General features: G+C 39.4%; 1 protein-coding gene across 1 annotated transcript in view; it reads left to right on the forward strand.

Annotated features, from left to right (window-relative positions):
- col5a2b (collagen, type V, alpha 2b) overlaps positions 1-19,495 on the forward strand; it is a 269,216-nt gene that overhangs the window by 146,337 nt on the left and 103,384 nt on the right. Inside the window, exons 12-18 of the mRNA XM_072579023.1 lie at positions 476-529; positions 6,407-6,460; positions 6,676-6,729; positions 7,340-7,384; positions 9,394-9,447; positions 14,328-14,372; positions 17,679-17,732. Coding sequence (XP_072435124.1) covers positions 476-529; positions 6,407-6,460; positions 6,676-6,729; positions 7,340-7,384; positions 9,394-9,447; positions 14,328-14,372; positions 17,679-17,732 — 360 coding nt within the window. The remainder of the gene's footprint in view (positions 1-475; positions 530-6,406; positions 6,461-6,675; positions 6,730-7,339; positions 7,385-9,393; positions 9,448-14,327; positions 14,373-17,678; positions 17,733-19,495) is intronic.

Raw genomic sequence — 19,495 nt, forward strand, 5'->3', positions numbered from 1 at the left:
AGAAACTATAAGCTTCTGTTAAACAGGAAAAGGCTCAGGGCTCTTCCTAATAGATACGTGATGTGTACCAAAATAAATTTTAATTTTGACTGAGCCTGAATTCAATCACTTTGTTTGCAAACTATCAAATTGAAAACGTAGTTTCATTAAGGTTTGCCAGATTTTCCACACAATATTGTTGGAGGGGCTGCAGATAGCTAGGAGAATAGTATAAGTAGTATCTGCATTTTTGTTGTTTTTCTCAGGTGTCCATGTCCACCTGGGTGCTAGTGGATATCTGTGAGGTTACCTATTACATAAAATTCACCTTCAATGCATATGCTCAGGCAAGAAAAGACTAGGCCGGAGCATGGATTAGCCCTAAGTCATGTTTATTAGTGAACAAATAAAATTAGTGAAGGCACTCAAACAAATTAAATGCATCTTAATTCAATTTTTTATTGACTTATGGACTAAATTTCTTTTCTTTCCAAAGGGTGATTTTGGAAAACCAGGACGCTCTGGTGAGCAGGGATTCCATGGACAGCAGGTAAAGTGGCTGGTTATTGAACTAGATATAAAAATTGGCAATGCAAGATTGTTTGCAGAAACTGATAGCTACAAAATAATTTCAACTGAAACACCCAGTGCCACGTTTGGCCGTCTTGAAATGCTACTTCACAAGAGCAGGGTGGCGTGATTAGCTGCCAGGCAGAATGGGTGAAGGTTTTGCCTTGCTTTCTGGCACTCCATTTTCAGAGGCACAGTGAAGGGCACAGGGCAAAAAGCCTGCCAGTCCCTATCAAAAGAGCTAAGGTGTTGCATTGCAGGCTTTGTTCTCCAATACTTTCAATTTTTGCAGCCCTCTGCCACCCCAGCAAGTGAAAGGAAGCCAAACAGATGGCCAAGAAATGTCTTGACAGGACATTTAGGAGTTAATGATGGCATTGGAGGCACGTTCATGCTGAGGGAGGTCAGTAATGGACTAGGAGCATTTGGGGCACTAATCCAGAGAAAGGTCAGATTTGTGTGAGTTTTGATGAGCCCTGTCTTTAAATTTGGCCACTCTGAGCATCTGAATCCCTGCTTCACCTCTCCTAATAGACTCCCCTCATCATGAACATGCTTCCACCAATCTCAGGAGTCTCAGCTAAACCTTGTTTCATGCCAGGATCAGACTATTTTTGATGGATGGAGCATTGTGACTCTTTAAAACAAAAGATGGCAGCTGAGATGGGCCCTCCAACAGGCCTGCTGCAGAGCCCTCCAGCCTCAGTTCCCATTTTGGGACTGATGACTGTGACAACAGGCCCGCAACTGGTCTAAAGTTGGACCTTCCACTGGAAAAACCGCAGTTCCTGGCAGACTTAATAGTGGAGGCTGATTCGCAAAGTGGGATTTCTACTGCTTCCCAATTACTATCTGCAATGTGGAAATCCATCCACTGGTATATGTCAGACATAACTGGGGAAAAGGATTCATTTCCACTCTTGATAAAAGATAAAATACTAAAGTGGAGAAACAGCTTAAAGGTAGGTGAATTATACATGGAATTTATTCCAATCATAGGTAGTTTGGAAGAGTGGCTTAGAGAGAGTAGACAAGTGTTGGGGTGTCAGAAGGTGAGTCACTTGTCACAGACTTTCTAGCCTCTGACATCTTGCTGTCATAGTATATGCAGTATATAAATATGTTTGTCCATCCTACTTCAGTTTTTGTATTACCATAAGACACAGGAGTGGAAGGAGGCCATTCGGCCCATCGAGTTTGCTCTGCCAATCAATGAGATCATAGCTGATCTGATAATCCTCAACTCCGCTATTTTGCCTTTATTCTATACCCCTTGATTCCCTTACTGATTAAAACTCTGTTTGTAGATATCCTTGAATATGTCTAATGACCCAGCCTTTGGTAACCCCCAGGATGTTGTCTGTGGGTGATTCAGTGATAGCAATGCCATTGAATGTCAGGTGGTGATGGTTTGAGTCCCTTTTGGAGATGATCTTTACTAGAAATTGTGTGGTATGAATGTTATTTGTCACTTATCAGCCCAAACCTGAATGTTGTCTAGGTGTTGTTAATTATGATTAAAGTTGTTCAGTAACCAATTTGGTATGAATTTGAAGTATATTTTAAATGTTTCCCATAGGGCACAGGTTCTGTCGAGTCTCAGAGGCTCTCCTGCTGAATGGGACTAGAGCTCATTGTGTTTGGTAGTGGGATCAGTGAGTGAAAACAGCCAAATAAAGAGTCATTGAAGCAAGAGGTTGAAATGTTGGAGGGATTGGACATTGTGAGCCTATATTGGAAGGCTCTCACTCAGTAGCCATCATATACAGTAATATCATATATCAGCTTAGTATCCTGAGAACTAATTCTTAATGGCTGCTGTGTATTGGGTTTCACGCCTCTACTGAACAGAGTGAGAGGGAGTGACAGATATTGCAATGTGGAGCAGAGCCAGAGCAAGCCAGAGAAGTAGCAGCCTCATGAGTAGATGAGGAGAATGCATTGGAGTAGGAATACAGGTGAATGTCCTCCAAAGGGGCTACCCACCCGAAAATGTTCATGGAGACTGCCTTAAAGGAGGTGCCAAAGCAGCAGTATGATAGTGCGCATGTATGGAATGCTGGAGGAGCAGTTGAAGCCAATGGTTTGTGATGGCTGTCTTTTAGCTGTGGCAGTGAGGTTGGCTGCGCTGAAATTTCTGCTGGTTGGAGTCATACCTAGCACAAAGAGTTGAAGTAATCACATCTGACTGACCATTGGCCTGCAGTGTGAGACTAATCTGTATTTCACAGAATATTCATTCTTGGTCATATCAACTCCATGCATTGGTTGTCCAGCATTGCATCTTTTGGCACTATTTGCGACCTGCAAGTTTGCTGTTATCAATACTGTTCACCCCTTGCCAGACCAGATCACATTACTAAATGTTTCTAATATTGCATTCATTGTTTTTGCAACCATTCTCCATCTGCTGACATCTTCAGTGACCTCCAGCTAGTCCTCCTTTTTGTATTTTTCTGGTGTCCTCCTTCTGTTTACTGGAATACCCCTTGCTTCTGTTACCCCAGTCCTGGCAAAAAGAAATTACTCAATCATGGAGTCTGAGTGAAGACTGTTGGCTGCTCTTCAAATATAGTGCCATCTTCTGACATGCTGAAACTTCCTGCTGTCTGCCCCTAGTTATTGGCCAGATCTCCCATCTATCGGGTATTAATTGGCCACAGATGGGAAAACTGCAACCAAAAATTAACATTGGATTCCTCTTAAATATAAGATCCATTTCTAGTGAGACTTCTATGTGCCTCCATCCCCATAGCAATGTGTTTGGCTGTTAAGTTCCTTTTGAATGGTGTCTGATGACACTCAGTTATATGCAAGATGACAGCTCTGCACTAACTTCTCAAGGATATTTTGAGATGGGCACTTAACTGCTACCCTTGCCAGAGACACTCGTGACACAAAAAGGGATAAAAGGAAAGCTACATTCAAGCTGAGGCAATTTATAAATAATTTGAACTGATAATTATTTTATTTCATTAACCCTGATTACAATATCTATATTATGATTTTTTTCCAAAGAGCCACAGATGATCTAAACATTTCTTTGAAAACTAATTAGATGTACTGATGGATGGCAGGGGCAGAAGATACTTGTGTAAATCCATGATAGAAATTTCTACTACATTAATTAAACTGGCTCCAGCCTTGCAACAGTAGAACTGTACATCTACATCTAAATCTTGTAGGTTCAGGCTCTACTCTTCAACCTTGAACACATGGTCTGCAATACAGAAGGAGCACTGTGTTGTTGGAGTGCCACTGAATAGATGAGTCATTGAACTATGGTTTTGTCAGCTGACCTAGTGCAGCTAGAACATTCTAGCTCAGTACAGGCCCTTCGGCCCTTGATGTTACGCCAACCTGTGAAACCAATCTGAAGCCCATCTACACTATTCCATTCTCGTCCATATGCCTATCCAATGATCATTTAAATGCCCCTAAATTTGGCAGGTCTACAACTGTTGCCAGCAGCGTATCTCATGCCCCTAAAACTCTCTGAGTAAAGAACCTACCTCTGACATCTGTCCTATATCTATTACCCCTCAGTTTTAAGCTATGCCCCCTTATGCTAGCCATCACCATCCTCGGAAAAAGGCTCTCACTGTCCACCCAATCTAATCCTCTGATTATCTTATACGTCTCAATTAAGTCATCTCTCAACCTTCTTCTCTCTAACAAAAATAGCCTCAAGTCCCTTAACCATTCCTCGTAAAACCTACCCTCCATACCAGGCAACATCCCAGTAAATCTCCCCTGAACCCTTCCAAAGCTTCCACATCCTCCCTATAATGCGATGACCAGAACTGCATGCAATACTTCAAGTGCAGCCGTACCAGAGTGTTGTACATCTGCAGCATGACCTCATGGTTCCGAAACTCAATCCTTTTACTAATAAAAGCTAACATACTGTATGTCTTCTTAACAACTTTGAGGGATCTATGTACATGGACACCGAGATCTCTCTGCTCATCTACACTACCAAGAATCTTACCATTCGCCCACTACTCTGCATTCCTGTTACTCCTTCCAAAGTGAATCACCTTACACTTTTCTGCATTAAGCTCCATTTGCCACGTCTTTGCCCAGCTCTGCAGCTATGTCCCTCTATAACCTACAACATCCTTTGGCACTATCCACAATTGTACCGACCTTAGTGACAACCGCAAATTTACTTACCCATCCTTCTAAGCCCTCACCTAGGTCATTTGTAAAAATGACAAACAGCAGTGGATCCAAAACAGATCCTTGTGATACACCACTAGTAACTGAACTCCGGGATGAACATTTCCCATCAACCATCACCCTCTGTCTTCTTTCAACTAGCCAATTTCTGATCTAAACTGCTAAACCTTTACCAACAACTGAAGTAAGGCTCACTCATCTATAATTACCAGGGTCGTCTCTACTCTCCTTTTTGAACAAGGAACAACATTTGCTATCCTCCAGTCTTCTGGTACTATTCCTGTAGACAATGATGACATAAAGGTCAAAACCAAAGACTCAGCAAGCTCCCTGGCTTCCCAGAGAATCCTAGGATAAATCCCATCCAGTACAGGGGATTTATCTGTTTTCATACTTGCCAGGCTTTCTAATGCCTACTCCTTGCGAACCTCAATCTTATCTAGTCTAGTAGCCTGTTTCTCAGTATTCTCCTTGACAACATTGTCTTTTTCCAGTATGAATACTGACGAAAAATATTAATTTAGTGCTTCCACTATCTCCTCTGACTCCATGCACAACTTCCCACTACTGTCGTTGATTGGCCCTAATCTTACTCTTGTCATTCTTTTATCCCTTACATACCTATAGAATGCTTTAGGGTTTTCCCTGATCGTATCTGCCAACAACTTCTCATATCCCCTTCTCACTTGTCTTAGCTCTCACTTTAAGTCTTTCCTGGTTACCTTGTAACTGTCAATTGCCATAACTAGCCTTCACATCTCACCCTAATAACATAAGCCTTCTTCTTCCTCTTGACAAGAGATTCAACATCCTTTTAAATCATGGCTTCCACGATTGACAAACTTTCTCCCTGTCTGACAGGGGTACATACTTATCAAGGACTCACAGTAGCTGTTCCTTGAATAAACTCACATTTCTGTCGTGCCCATTCCCTGCAGTTTCCTTCTTCATCCTAGGCATCCTAAATTTTGTCTAATTGCATCGTAATTGCCTTTCCCCCAGCTGTAGCTCTTACCGTCCAGTGGATACCCATCCCTTTCCATCGCTAAAGTAAACATAACTGAATTATGGTCCCTATCACCAAAGTGCTCACCTACCTCCAAATCTAACACCTGACTGGGTTCATTACTCAGTACCAAATCTAATGTGGCCTCACCGCTTGTTGGTCTGTCTACATACTGTCTGAAAACCCTCCTGCACACAATGGATAAAAACTGACCCATCTAAAGTACTTGAACTATCATATTTCCAGTCAATATTTGGGAAGTTGAAGTTCCCCACAACAACTACCCTGTCACTCTCACTCATATCAAGAATCATCTTTGCTATATTACCTTGCTATCCTTTGCTATCCTAGATGTAAGTAATCCCTGACTGAGGTTGGTACTTGTATTATCCCACATGTATCCTTTGATCGACATCACTGATTTGTAATTGATCTCCTTCTGTTGTGCCCAAATACGCCCTCAATCAGAACCTATACTAAAGAAATAATAAATTGACTGTGAAGCATTTTGGTCATGAGAATTGCAAGTTTACTGTTTTCAAGGTGGACAGAAGTCTGAAGTACATTATCCAGGGTGCCATTTCTTCTCTTGAACATTCAAGATAAATAAACAAACTGAGCAGCACTCTCAGGGTATTCTGGGCTGTTAATATGTTCCTCTGGTTTCAGGGTTCTCGAGGTTTCCCAGGTGCTCCCGGTCTGCCTGGTATCAAGGGCTTGAGGGTAAGTAAGCATAAAACAAACTCAATTTCAAACACATTACATATGTACATCTGTTGTTGATGCACACACATGTTGATATGTTACAATATGCTGGCTTAAATATCCAGTAAGGAAGTTTGTTAAGTTTCATGTATATTTGTTCAAACTATGTTCCTGTTCGAAACATATATTTATGGAGGTACTTGAATTTAATCTTTTAAAAATTTCTGTTCCAGGGATACATTGGCTTGAAAGGACCTAAAGGCGAACCTGGAGCTGCTGGCCAGAAGGTGCTACTTGAATTATTGAACATCAGTTAATGTGGTTGCACTGCAGAGTCAAAATTCAAGGACAACAAAGCTTGGCTCACATTATTTCCCACTGCGTTAAAATAGTTATTAATTAATTTGTGACATTTATGGAGACGAATTTCCAACAAGCACATTAGGTTTTGTACAGTAGTGTCGTGCAGTCATTCTGACGGTAATGCCCTTAAAACCACATCTGCAGAACATTGTTTAAAACTTCTACAGCCATACTTTACATAGAATGTTCTTGTTAATGTTCTTAAAGAAATTATCCCAAACTTTACTAGTAATGGTTTATGTTAATAAATCAGCCCTGCTCTCCAATTCTCCAAAAGAATTGCAGCACTTTACATTTGCTTAATGGAAGAAAACCTGATATTCTTTTTGTGATGAGTATTTTCAAGTCATTAAAACTACCTAAGAGAACTGATTCAGCTTTAGAATATAGAGTCATTGCAAATTGAGAATAGTTGCTTTTTCATTCAATTCTTTCCTTTAATTTGGAGAACTATAGTTTGCTAATTGTAGCCAGCTACTGGTAATGAAGGGATTGTGGTCTAAATTGCTGTTTTCTCTTTCACACCTACTGTAGGGTGACCAAGGTTCTCTCGGTGCAATGGGTGCTCCAGGTTCGAAGGTAGGTTTGCTGTTATATGAGCTTAGATGGAATCAGGAATGCTAAATGCATCAGCTCCTCTCATTTTTGTAAGAATAATCAACTTTTTTGATTCCTATCTATCCCTTACCTGGATCTTGTTCTGAAGGAAATAAATTGCCAAGCTATGGGGAGCTCAGCAGGGGAATGGGATAGATTGGATAGCTTCGCAGAAAACCAGTATGGACTCAAAGAGCTGAGTGGTATCCTTCTCTGTCAGAGGGGCTTCACAGCTGGAATTTTACCAGCCTTTTAGTGATGGGCTAAGATGTGAGATGGCTGCCACAATGGAACTGGACAGTGTTGGGTGTGTCTTTCATATCAATTCACCACCATTTTGCTAATGGTGAGAAAGTTGCCAGCTCAAAGGGTGACTGAACAACGTATGTGGTTAACTAAGAGCTGCTTGTTACCTCAGTGGAGGTATTTCACTCTGTTTGGAGGATCCGCCATTTGTTGGGAAACCAACCAATGAAAGTTAGTGACTGATCCCCACCCCAACTCCCTCACACCCCATCTCCCCCACCCACAGTGGTCTCTTGGGAGGGGTGATTTACTTTGAACATTTCATTGATTTATTTAATGACATGTAATATTTCCTGAACATGAAAACATGGTAAAATGTTTCAGTTCATTTAAAAATTCTATTGAAAGATATGTGTATGAATTTAAGTATCTGAATAGTATTTCCAACATTAGATATGATTCTGCTGTTGGAAATCATTAAATAATTTGCACCGTGCTAATAATTGCAAAAGAAATCAATTTACAATTATTGGTTGGGCTTGCATTGTGGTGCACTTGTGGTTACTGAAAGGTGTTAATATAAGACAATACAATTTGCAAGACAAATTCCCAGCTCGGCGAACAGAACCACAACAACGAGCACCCGAGCTACAAATCTTCTACCAAACTTTGGTGTTAATACATAGGATCCTGTTTTATTTAGGCAAATGGAATTCATACATTAATAGCAACTTTTTCATGGACTAAAGACTGCTGAACTCTGCAATATTTACAAGGCAATGCCCTGACCAATCAGAATCTACTTGCATACTCTGACAACTAAGATTTAACAGTTAACTGTTCTTGCTACACCTCCATGCCAATGATGGTTCACCCTCTTCCCATTCTATATAGAGTACTGTCCCCTTTGTTAAGGCTGTTTAAGGTGTTCTCATCTCAATGAATGTGAGACAGAAAGCTTTTGAGTTCTTGACTCCTTTTAACAATATTTTAAGTTCAATATACCAAGTAATTATTCATGAAATCAGAAGTACTTCTGATGCATTATTTTGAAGTAGAGTTTTGTTGCTACTTCAGCTTGTGTTGAGCCTAGTTTTGTCTTTCAAAATGAACAAGCTCATTTTAGCATAATGAATGGAGAAAACTGCTAATGAGCAAAACAAGAAAGTTGCTTGGAAATTCCTTGGAAATTCACCTGCCCATCCTCACTAACAGTGGTGGAAACCTAAGAGACAAGGCAGTAAGTTGCCAGTTCTGCCATTCCAGCTGAGATTCATTCTGGAAGATTCCTTCTGTGAAAGTTATGGCAGGAGGTTGAGACAGCCCATGCAGGGATTTTCTCCCCCCATGCTGTCCATGTTATCATCAATGCCTCTGGACTGCTGTGAATCTGATCATCCTGGGAAAAACATTACCTTCATCAATGAAGAGAAATAGAGTATGATCTGCCCATGAGGCAGCATAAGGCATTAGGTTGTTTTTAATTATGCTGTTACTGATTCTGCTCTATTGGATTAGTGAATAGATCACAAAAGATAACTGAAGTTTACAATGGTATACAATTTATAACTTTCCTTGGTCTGATAGCATCAAATACATATGCAACTGTTATCACTGAATTGTCAGTTCTGAGGTAAAGAAAAACACACACAAAGCAAATCAAAATCTTGGTTTTGGTTACTTTTGCTGATAACTGGTTTTTAAATGATGGATAGTGTTAAAGCTGTATTTTGTTTTTTGCCTAGGGTCCACGAGGTCTTCCAGGTGAAAGAGGCCGAACTGGACCTCAAGGTGCTCTGGTGAGTATAATCTTCAAAAGTCACCTTTTCCTATTTAGGCATAACTTATCATCAATTCTTTAGTTGTTCTAATCACTTAGGGGACTCTGATACTATACTTCCTGCTATATGCTGAAGAGTTCAATTTATTAGAAATTGAAGTTAATGTTAAATCCCACATCACACCATTGGGTAGTCTTGGATCCATACATGTCCCCAGTGAAACAGGGACACTATGATTAACACGTGCTTGATAATAATTCATATGAAGGAAAAGAGCCAAAATAGGGTGTGGCAGCGATGAGGACATATGGATAGGAAGCTCAGAATTTCAGGTTTCCCGCATCACTGGAACTATTTTAACTTTTCTCAACCAATTTTTCACACGGCAATCAATCAGATTCATAGACTGACTTTCTGTCTGTCAGAGTGGAAAGCTGCTGGAGAGTGGATAGTAGGTGAGTGCAACATCACAGAGGGATACAGGGGGTTAATGACTTTTCTATCTTTACATCCTGACAAGGTAAATTTATCCAGTTGAGCCTTTTATTAGATTAAAACCACAACTCGGAAAGATTTTAAATCATTGCAGGAATTTAGTACTACTTGAAATGGAATATCCTCCCCCTTAAGAGTTTTCAATCGACCAAATTTATCCCAGGACAGAATACAGAGGAACTTTGATTATCTGGCATTTGATTAACCGAATTTCAGATTAACCAAGCAAGATTGCAAAGTCCTGATGCTTGGCTAACTGTTATCTGGCATTTGATTATCCGGCATTCGATTAACCAAATGAAATACTCCCCACTCAAACACTTCGGATAATTGAGATTCCTCTGTATATTTACCCATGATATGGAGGAGCTGGTGTTGGACTGGGATGGACAAAGTTAAAAATTACACAACATCAGGTTATAGTCCAAAAGGTTTACTTGGAAGCACTAGCTTTCAGAGAGCTATCTGATAAAGGAGCAGCGTTCCAAAAGCTAATACTTCCAAGCAAACCTGTTGGATTATAACCTGGCGTTTTATGATTTTAACTATATCTATTCAGGTATATTATAGCAGAAACAATTCACTTGAGATACACAATATTAATACATAGAACTTTAACTTAAGTATTCTGGAATATTTTTATTTATTTGGTTTTATTGGCTCAGGTCTTCAATGCATTAAATGTGTTTGCAGCTTTTTATTGGTTTCTTAATAGCAAAATTACCTTATAGTAATAGTAACAATATTATAAAGCAAGGATAATCAAGCTAGTTAATTAATCTAAAGTTAAGTGCAGACTACATAAATCCAAATAATTATGCAATAATCAAACCAATTAAAAATAGCTATATGGTATCAAGCCCATTTAAATTCAGAGATATTCAAGCAAATATTTTACAAGTATTATCATTTCAATCCAATTCTAAGTCATATGTTGGTTGTTATCTTCTCTCAATCGAAGAGGATTCCTCTCTGTATTTGTATCAAAGGTAGCTGATCTGCTTCTGACTGATGGAAATGTGTACTTATACTCCAGCTTTAAAGAGAATTCTCCTCTCATCTGGAACTTAGCAATACAGGTTTTCACTGTTTATTTTGAAGTGTTATGCCAAATTTGAAAATAAGTCATTTTCTCTAAATTTTACGATTTATGTCTTAGCTTTTTTTAAAGAAAAAATTGAGGCTCAACATGTTTATTGTCTGCAATTCTTACAGGTGATTAGCTCTCTGCCAGTTGCAAGACTTTAAAGCTTTTACATGAGTTTCTGTGCTTATTATAGAGTACTTATTAGCTTCTTGGCAATGATTCAAATCCATTGGGTATTTTAAATTTGTTATCTGAATGCTATATTACTGTAATTAACACATCAATCTCTTCACAATAAATTCTTAACAGGGTGAATTGGAATTTATTTCCAGCAAGTCTGCACCTTATATATACATACTTATATGTGCATTTTTGTTTTTTGTTCCATTAAGAATGAGAAAGTCTCTGAATACAGTGCACTTCTGAATGTTAGAACGATTTTCAAGTGTCAGGATCAGGAGTACAATGCTAGTCATGCTGTATTGCTATCTCAGGCTTTACTAAGGGTGATGAGTGAAATTGTCATGGAGATTCTAATTGACTGTCTGCGATAAGTCCAATGGGCATTTTCTGGAAATCCCAGAGATATGGTGATTATGCTGTTTCTCCTGGTTTCTATGCTTCCTCCTCAAAGGTACTGGGGACAGTACGGAAAAGGCAGCAGAAGTTACTGCTGAATGTATAATTATGGCTGTTATATTAAAAAGAATGCATGAACATCACCCAAAGCACCAAGTAGATTTTTTTTTATATTTGTGACTGAAACATGCAAACTGCACATGACTGGTATAAGTGATTCATTGAATATTTAAGGCCCCTAATATCTTTTAAATTGATTTGGAAGAACCATGCTTTCACAACATTGAACGCTGAATAAATCATCTATTAACTAAGTGAAATTAATTTAAGAAGTGTGAAATAAATTGAAATAATTTTCTGGTGCACTGTGACTGCCATTGAAACATGTTTCATTTCTTGAAATTTAATCCCAAAAGTGTAACATTGAAAGATTTTTTTCCCCATTGTTATCATGGTGTGGGTTTCTCGAGTTGTTTTATGACTATAAATTTGGTGGGTATAAGTTCCTATGTTGCTGCTGATTACATCAATGATATTCAGTTTGAGTATCTGGTCCAGCAGTTGCAGAACAAATCCCTCAAAAAGTAACACAGACCAGGCCAGAAAACTGAATTCAAGCTTTTACTGCCAGCAACTGTCTCCTCAGCATCTGGTCTCAGTGGTTATTTCCATTGCCAATTTCTCCACTGACTACTTTGGATCATTTCCCTGTTCACCAGGATTGAGTACGCATGTATATGGCAAGAGGCTGCTGTTCTGTGTTACATGTGTAAGATATGCTCTCTCCAGTGTGAAGAGAGATAAATAGATTTTTATAAGGTTCTTTACATTATTTAATCATATCCTCTCTTAAGATAGATCTTGCTTGCTTCCCATTTCAGACTAGACCTTGTGCTAGAGATTTACCAAAACAATAGATGGAAGTGATTGAGCTGTACTTATAGCATGTGTATTTTTGTGCTGTCACCCTCAAGACTGAATGACCTGCTTTGAGTGTTCCCTCCTAAAAATGCATTTGAAGCCAGATTGCATAAATACTTAAAGTTGGCAATCTCTTGATAGCATGTTTCCATAAAAAACATCTACGATCAGGAATTATATTTCATATTTTCATCTCTATTGTGACCAACATTTCTAGTGTGTACATCTTTATTGCAACACAATATCATGTTGTTGCTGTTAAAATCCCCACATTGTTGCACACAATGGTGTGAAGTATAATAAGGTGGGGATTGACTCCAGAGATGAAATTGTAGAAGTTGCACCCCTGTTCCAAGGGCAGCAATTTTCATCAATACGGAGAAAGGATACACATTAGCAAGTCCACATCTGCATTCCCAGGTGGCTGGCTGAATTGCCATGTTAGGCATCTCAAGGTCCCCACGGCTTTTGTTGATTGGAGTCACATGGTGCTTGGCCCTTTGGGGAAGCTATGAACACAGTTTGGATTCAGGCACCATTTGAAAGATGCATTAAAAGGTCTTATTGGTAACGTTCCTGCCATTTCCATGCCTAGTCTTGGCTGCAAGTCCCACAGGACCGTATGCTTTCTAATCACCCTCCCCTTGTTACTTGCCCTCCCTACAATCTGCAACTAGGATTGAAACTGATTTGACCCTGTCTGCGTCTCCTTGGTCCAAAGATTGTCTGTAACATAGCCTTTGAAATGGTGTTGGTTGCTGAGTCAGGAAGTTGTCCAACTCCAGTCGCCTGCCTTGATGGTGGAAGTCCAATTCTACAAATCAGATTAAGTGAAGCAGAGTTAGATACTTAAGAAGTTCTTTGGCTAGAATGCACAAGCCTAATTCATCTCTCAGTCTAAAGTGACACCTTCTATCCCTCCATTTAAAAAGAAAGAGAAAACTTAGCAGAAACTGCCTGATGCTAACGGTGAAGTATTATTCAGGACAGCTAACTGGTATCTGTGTATTGCAGGAAGCCAGGTAGAGTGCATAATTCAAATTAAACTCTGAATGTCATAGCCCTTGACAAAGCCAGTATGAGAGTTTCAGGGGAGTCTGTGGCCTTCAAGTAAAAATTTTAATGGAGCTACTAAAAGCAATTCAATTGATACTTAATAATGTGATGGTGAAATATGTTTTCTTTATAACAGTTGGCCAAACTGTTGTTTTGGACATTACACATTCTGTTAATGAGAAATATGAAATGAAATGTAATATGAGACTTGAACACACAGATGGCCTAAAGATCATGAAGTAAGCAGTCCTTATTCCACTGGCAACAGATCACTCCAAGCATGAAGGGAAATTCAGGTTAAATAAGGAAGCATTTGCATGGAATGAAGTCTATGGTTTACATTAGTTTGAGAAAACCTTTTTCTGTCTGCTCCTTCTATCCATGAGCCCACAAAGTTGCCCTTTTTTTCCCAGACAAAGTCAGTTTGACAGGTCCAGCTGCCTTCCTTCACTGTTACAAACTACTGCTGGAGGCTCTAATGCAAAAAGAAAGCATCAGAAAGTGTATTGAGAGTTAGTGAAACAAATGTTTCAGATTAGAAAAAATTACAAATTTTACATTATGTTTGTGAATCTGACTAATTATCAAGGTAAAGGTTTTGACAAACATGGGGAAAAACATGACAAGTGGAAATTAATTTGATTAATTTACACAGACAGAAAGAGTAAACTCACAGGACAAACGTATTGTAGGAACATATCTTATATGAAAGCATTTTAAAACATTTGAAATTCATGAGTATTTTCTTCTGTTTCCAAAGGGTCCTCGTGGTGCTGTTGGGGCACCGGGTCTGCCTGGTGCTACGGTGAGTAACATTTATTTGTTTCCTGGGAAGTTAGATATAATAGCTTTTCTACTATTATGTCCTCTCAAGTTGCATTGATTTCTGAACATTAACTTCAAGACTAATGGGTCAATGCAGCTTGAGTTTAACCTGTATTGGTACGCTGAAATCGGCTTTGGGCAAGTTTGCACCCACTGCCCCGAGTTCCTGCCTGTTTTAGACATACCTTGATACTTGTACAGCCCTCCATGCCCCACCAGCGTGGAACTGTTGGTGTACGTACTTCCCACCAATTCAGTATCCTGAATTTTACTGCCGCAGGATGGTAGGGTCAAAGATGGAGATAAAATAGGGGATAAAATAGTGAAGATGTCCATCATGTTGGGTCCATGATGCACTCCCACTGGACAGGAAGAAACTGAGGCATGGATTGCTATGTGTCTGTTCTATGGAGATGCCCAGCCAGTTTTCATAATGAAAGCCCCCATTAAGGACTAATAAGCAGGGCTGACATTATTTTGCCACTAGTGAAGCAGTCTCAAAAAGGAAGCCATCTGCACCTTATGTGGTTCCAGAAATCCCTCTGGAGAGATTCCTCTCTAATCAATGGGGATGTACACCATTGACCATCCTAAATGTTGAATAACATTCTCCCCTTTGAGGGCATCTTCCCGCCTCAGCAACATTCGTGTGGTTGCTGAGGCTTCAGAAAACAAAGTGGAAAGTTCTGGAGAAACTCAGCAGGGCTGCCAGCATCTGTGGAAAGAGAAACAGAGTTGATGTTTCAAGTTCCATGACCCCTCTTTGGAAATGGACCTTCTGCTGAGATTTCAGAATTGCTTGCCCTCTGATGAAAAACTTACCAGTCATGTTTAATGGGGTGATTGGCTCGAATGTGTCTATTCTGGAGAATATTTGTGGGAAAATTACTCAGCTACTCTAGCTGCCAGAAAGTGTTGACTCACAACACCCATTTGATTCCAAAACCATCCTACAGTGGAATTCAACTGAGTGTGTTTATTTCTGCTGTGTCATCTTTAGGAACTGCCCAAAAGAAGCAACATGTGGATCTCTCTCTCTTTTGTTATTTTCAATAAATAGTACACAATATAAGTTGGACTAACTTCCCAGATGTTTTAGAATGAAATGTAAAAATCTCTTTTCCTTGACATGCAAAAGATGATTGTGTCAGTATCCCCTGTCCAAATCCTGCAAAGATTTGCTCTCTCTCTCTCTACTTAGTAAGCTGAAATACAGAATAGAGCTAGTGACTGAGTGAACACATTCTTCATTGCTACAATTGCTAAAATATGTTTAGCTAAGATTAAGTGAAATTGAGGTTTGCATGATTCATTTCTGGACACCCAGGATTTAATGATCTCTATTGGCTGACCTTTGCCTTGTCACAACATTGTGTTCACATTTGAAGGTCTCTCTCTGATTTCCCTGCCATTCCTTCTTTCTTTCTCTTAATGATAATACAGCTGTTAAGTTTAGATTATCTTCCATTAGACATTACTTGTGCTGAATATAGACAAATCTACCCATGCCCCTGAACTGATATTAGATCTAACATACAAAAAAAATTGAATAGAATGTTGCAATGAACACTTATTTTCTTAGGCTGTGCACCAGAAATAGTTTATGATTTCCCACAGTTTTATATACTGATAAAAGCATGCAGACCGACCATCCAACTGAGGTTCAAACCGTATGTTTGCAATTCTGTCAGCTGTTAAAAATAATAGCTCAACCCTTAACACTCTGATAGAGTAAGGTAATTGGCTGGTACCTAACTAATGATTCTTTGCAAAGCTCTTCCAGTTTAAACATTGTTTTGGTCTATCTTAACTCATATCATTGAGCTGAGGGAACTGAATCCAAGAATTTATACCTGTCACTCATATGGGAAAGGCTGCTTTTCAAACTAACAGATAAATACAAGTCATAATTAAAAATTGAATCGATTGCATCTGTCACAGTAATTGGTATCATTGAGTAGCTCCCAGTTTGTTTCTCTGTTCTGTGAAGGCATGGATAGTGGTTATTTGTAAATGGCATTGAAAATAAATTGACATCTATGGATTGAAAGGATCAGCCTTGTGTTATAAACAGTAAAACTATCACAGATATAATTCAAAACTACAAATCTCCCATGTTTCATTGTTGCTAATGTTACAGCCACTTCAGTGATCTATGTCATTAAGCATAGTCTTTACTAACTAGAAGCCTGTAAGGGTAGCTAAGTGCCTAGGTTTGGTTGCTATTTTCTACGTTCAGGTTTAATTCTCTTCAGTTAAGAGTTTGATTACAAACGACTTTCAATATTAAAGCCAGCCTTGTCTTTTAGAATATAATCCCTACTGTGTGGAAACAAGCCATTCAGCCCAACAAGTCCACACTAACTGTCCAAAGAATAACTCACCAAGACCCGTTCCCCTCCACTATTACTCTCCATTTACCCCTCACTAATGCACCTAACCTACATATCCTTGAACACAATGTGCAATTTAGCATGGCCAATTGCCTAACCTGCACATCTTTGGATTGTGAGAGGAAAGTTAACAGTTTCCTCAATTCCCCTCCACCCACATTATCCCTGTACCAAGCCTCCAACTTGGCACCGCCCTCCTAACCTGTCCATCACCTTTCCCAACTATCCACTCCACCCTCCTCTTCCACCTTCTCCCTCATCTTTGTAGTCAGCCAGCTTCCTCCTAACCCCACCCCCCTCCCATTTATCTCTCAGCCTCCCCAGCCCCCAAGCCTCATTCCTGATGAAGGGCTTATGCCCAAATGCCAATTTTTCAGCTTCTCGGATGCTGCTGTGCTTTTCCAGCACCACACTCTTGATTGTGGGAGGAGACCAGGGCACCTGAAGGAAACCTACGCGGACAAGTGGAGATTGCGCAAACTCCACACAGACCCGAGGCTGAAATTGAACCCAGGTCCCTGGTGCTGTGAGGCAGCAGTGCTAACCACTGAGCCACCGTGCTTTAAGTTCCATGTCACAGACCAAAAATAAGTGCTTTTTTTTTTGAACAACTTCCTGGTATTAAAAATTGAGTGTCATTTTCTATGTAGCCTGATCTAAAATGTGTACCTTTAGGCCACACTTAAACCACCATACCATTATTCTAGTTTAATTTTGAGGCATTATTAATGTGTGCCTGCAAAGGAGGCAACATAGGAACACACCACCTGGGTCATGCCAGTGTTAGGTCGAACATTTATAACCTATTTTTAGCAAAAAAAGTATTTTTAATGTGGCAATACTTGCTTTTTAAAATTATTGCAATAACATATCACTGTATTTTTATTAAATAGGGTCCTATCGGTTTAATGGGTCCCCCAGGTTTCCCAGGTCAGCCTGGCGCTAAGGTAACTATTTGTGACCTCTTGTTAACTCTTCTTTGGAACTGTAGAAATTTCTCTTTCAAAGCTGATCAGTCGCATTTACTTTTTTCTTCACTTTTCTCACCTTCAGTCTAAGAAATTTGTCCTAAACTGGAGGCTTTTTCAAATGTACCTACTGTGTGATGTGCATAGGGTTGTAGCAAAATTTTAATGCACTGCACTTTTGTTGGATGATGAAAGATGTGCAAAGTTTTACATTTTTAACTTCTAAACATGCTATATCTTGCAAAAGACATTTGATATACTTGAAATTTGAAGCTAAATACATGGATACAAAAAGGGATAGAAAAGACTATTTGAAAATAGTTTATTCTGTCAGGACAATAAATGGAATGGAAAGCTAATTCAGGAATTACATGGCAGCATTTGTCACAGAAGACACAATTCTCCTGACCAACTTGTTTTCCATGCTGGACCATTTCTGTGAATATTTCCTGATATTGATTATTTTTGCTGCAACTTTGTTTTGAAAACAGTCTGTGAACATTTTTTAAAATTTGATGTTCAGCTTGGCTTAGTTTGGTATCACTTTAGTATGAATTAAATTTGTCCGCTTCGGATTCAAACCTTATTTGATCTTAGAACCTAAGGTGATATATGACAGCATGGCTGAGGGAGCACATGTGTGGCATCCTTCAAATGAGGTATTAGATTGAAGCTCAGCCTATATGTCTCTGCAGTATTGAAGAAGGCAATAACTACAGATGAATATCACCAGAAACAGATTAAGTTAGTGTGCATCCAGATGGATCTTGTTATGTGCAAGTTGGTTGCTGCATTTCTCCCTGTAGGCATAAAAAGTGTGCATGATAAATAACTGCTTGTCATCTTTCTGAAATATTTGAAAAGTGGTGTTATAAATGCAAAACGGTTGTTCAGAGGATCATTAATTTATTATTTGAAGCTGACTAATTGATTTTTGCCTCAATTGATTTTGATACTTTATTACATTTGCTTTACAATTATTTAGCTTGTAATTAGATGAGCTTTGACTGTTCAGAAAGTGATGTATTGGCCACCAACAGCACTGCATGATTATTCTTAAGTAGATATCAGTCTGAAACTGGTAACAAAGTATAGGTGCTAGTGATAACAAAAAGACATAGGAGTAGGAGTAGGCCATTCAACCCATTGAGTCTGCTCTGTCGTTCAGTGAGATCATGGATAATTGATTATCCTTAACTCCACTTTTCCACTTTACCCCATAACTCTTGATTCCCTTATTGATTAAATGTTTCTCTATCTCTGCCTTGAATGTACTTAATGACCTAGCCTCAACAGCTCTGTTTTGGAAAGAATCCCACAGATGCACAACGGTTTTATCCAGCACTATTGATTTCCTGAGTTAGAGACATCCTGGGTTCTCTGAAAGATAACCTGATTTTAATCCGCACCTCAAAGTGAGAATCGTGCAAGCTCAGTGTCAAATGGCCAAGTGAAGGTGGAATTAAAGGTGGAAGTTACAGCCTGGCATTATCAGGTACTCCGTGGAGGCCAAAGGAAGCATTTAAATTGATCTCTTCAGTGGATTCTTTCTGGACTGGGAGGAACAGGAGTACTTTCCTGGAATATGGGAGGAATCCTTGGGTTTCCCAAATGTTAGCGTTTTAGTATTCACTCACCCACTAGTGCCGGTGTGGCTGGTGGAAACACCCCACAACTCTAACTTCATGCTGACACTTGTTCCCTTGGGGCCTGAAGTCCACTGGCTTCTTTCCTAGTTTCTG

This window comes from Chiloscyllium punctatum, chromosome 10 (assembly GCF_047496795.1).
Source record: "Chiloscyllium punctatum isolate Juve2018m chromosome 10, sChiPun1.3, whole genome shotgun sequence".
Lineage (NCBI taxonomy): Eukaryota > Metazoa > Chordata > Chondrichthyes > Orectolobiformes > Hemiscylliidae > Chiloscyllium > Chiloscyllium punctatum.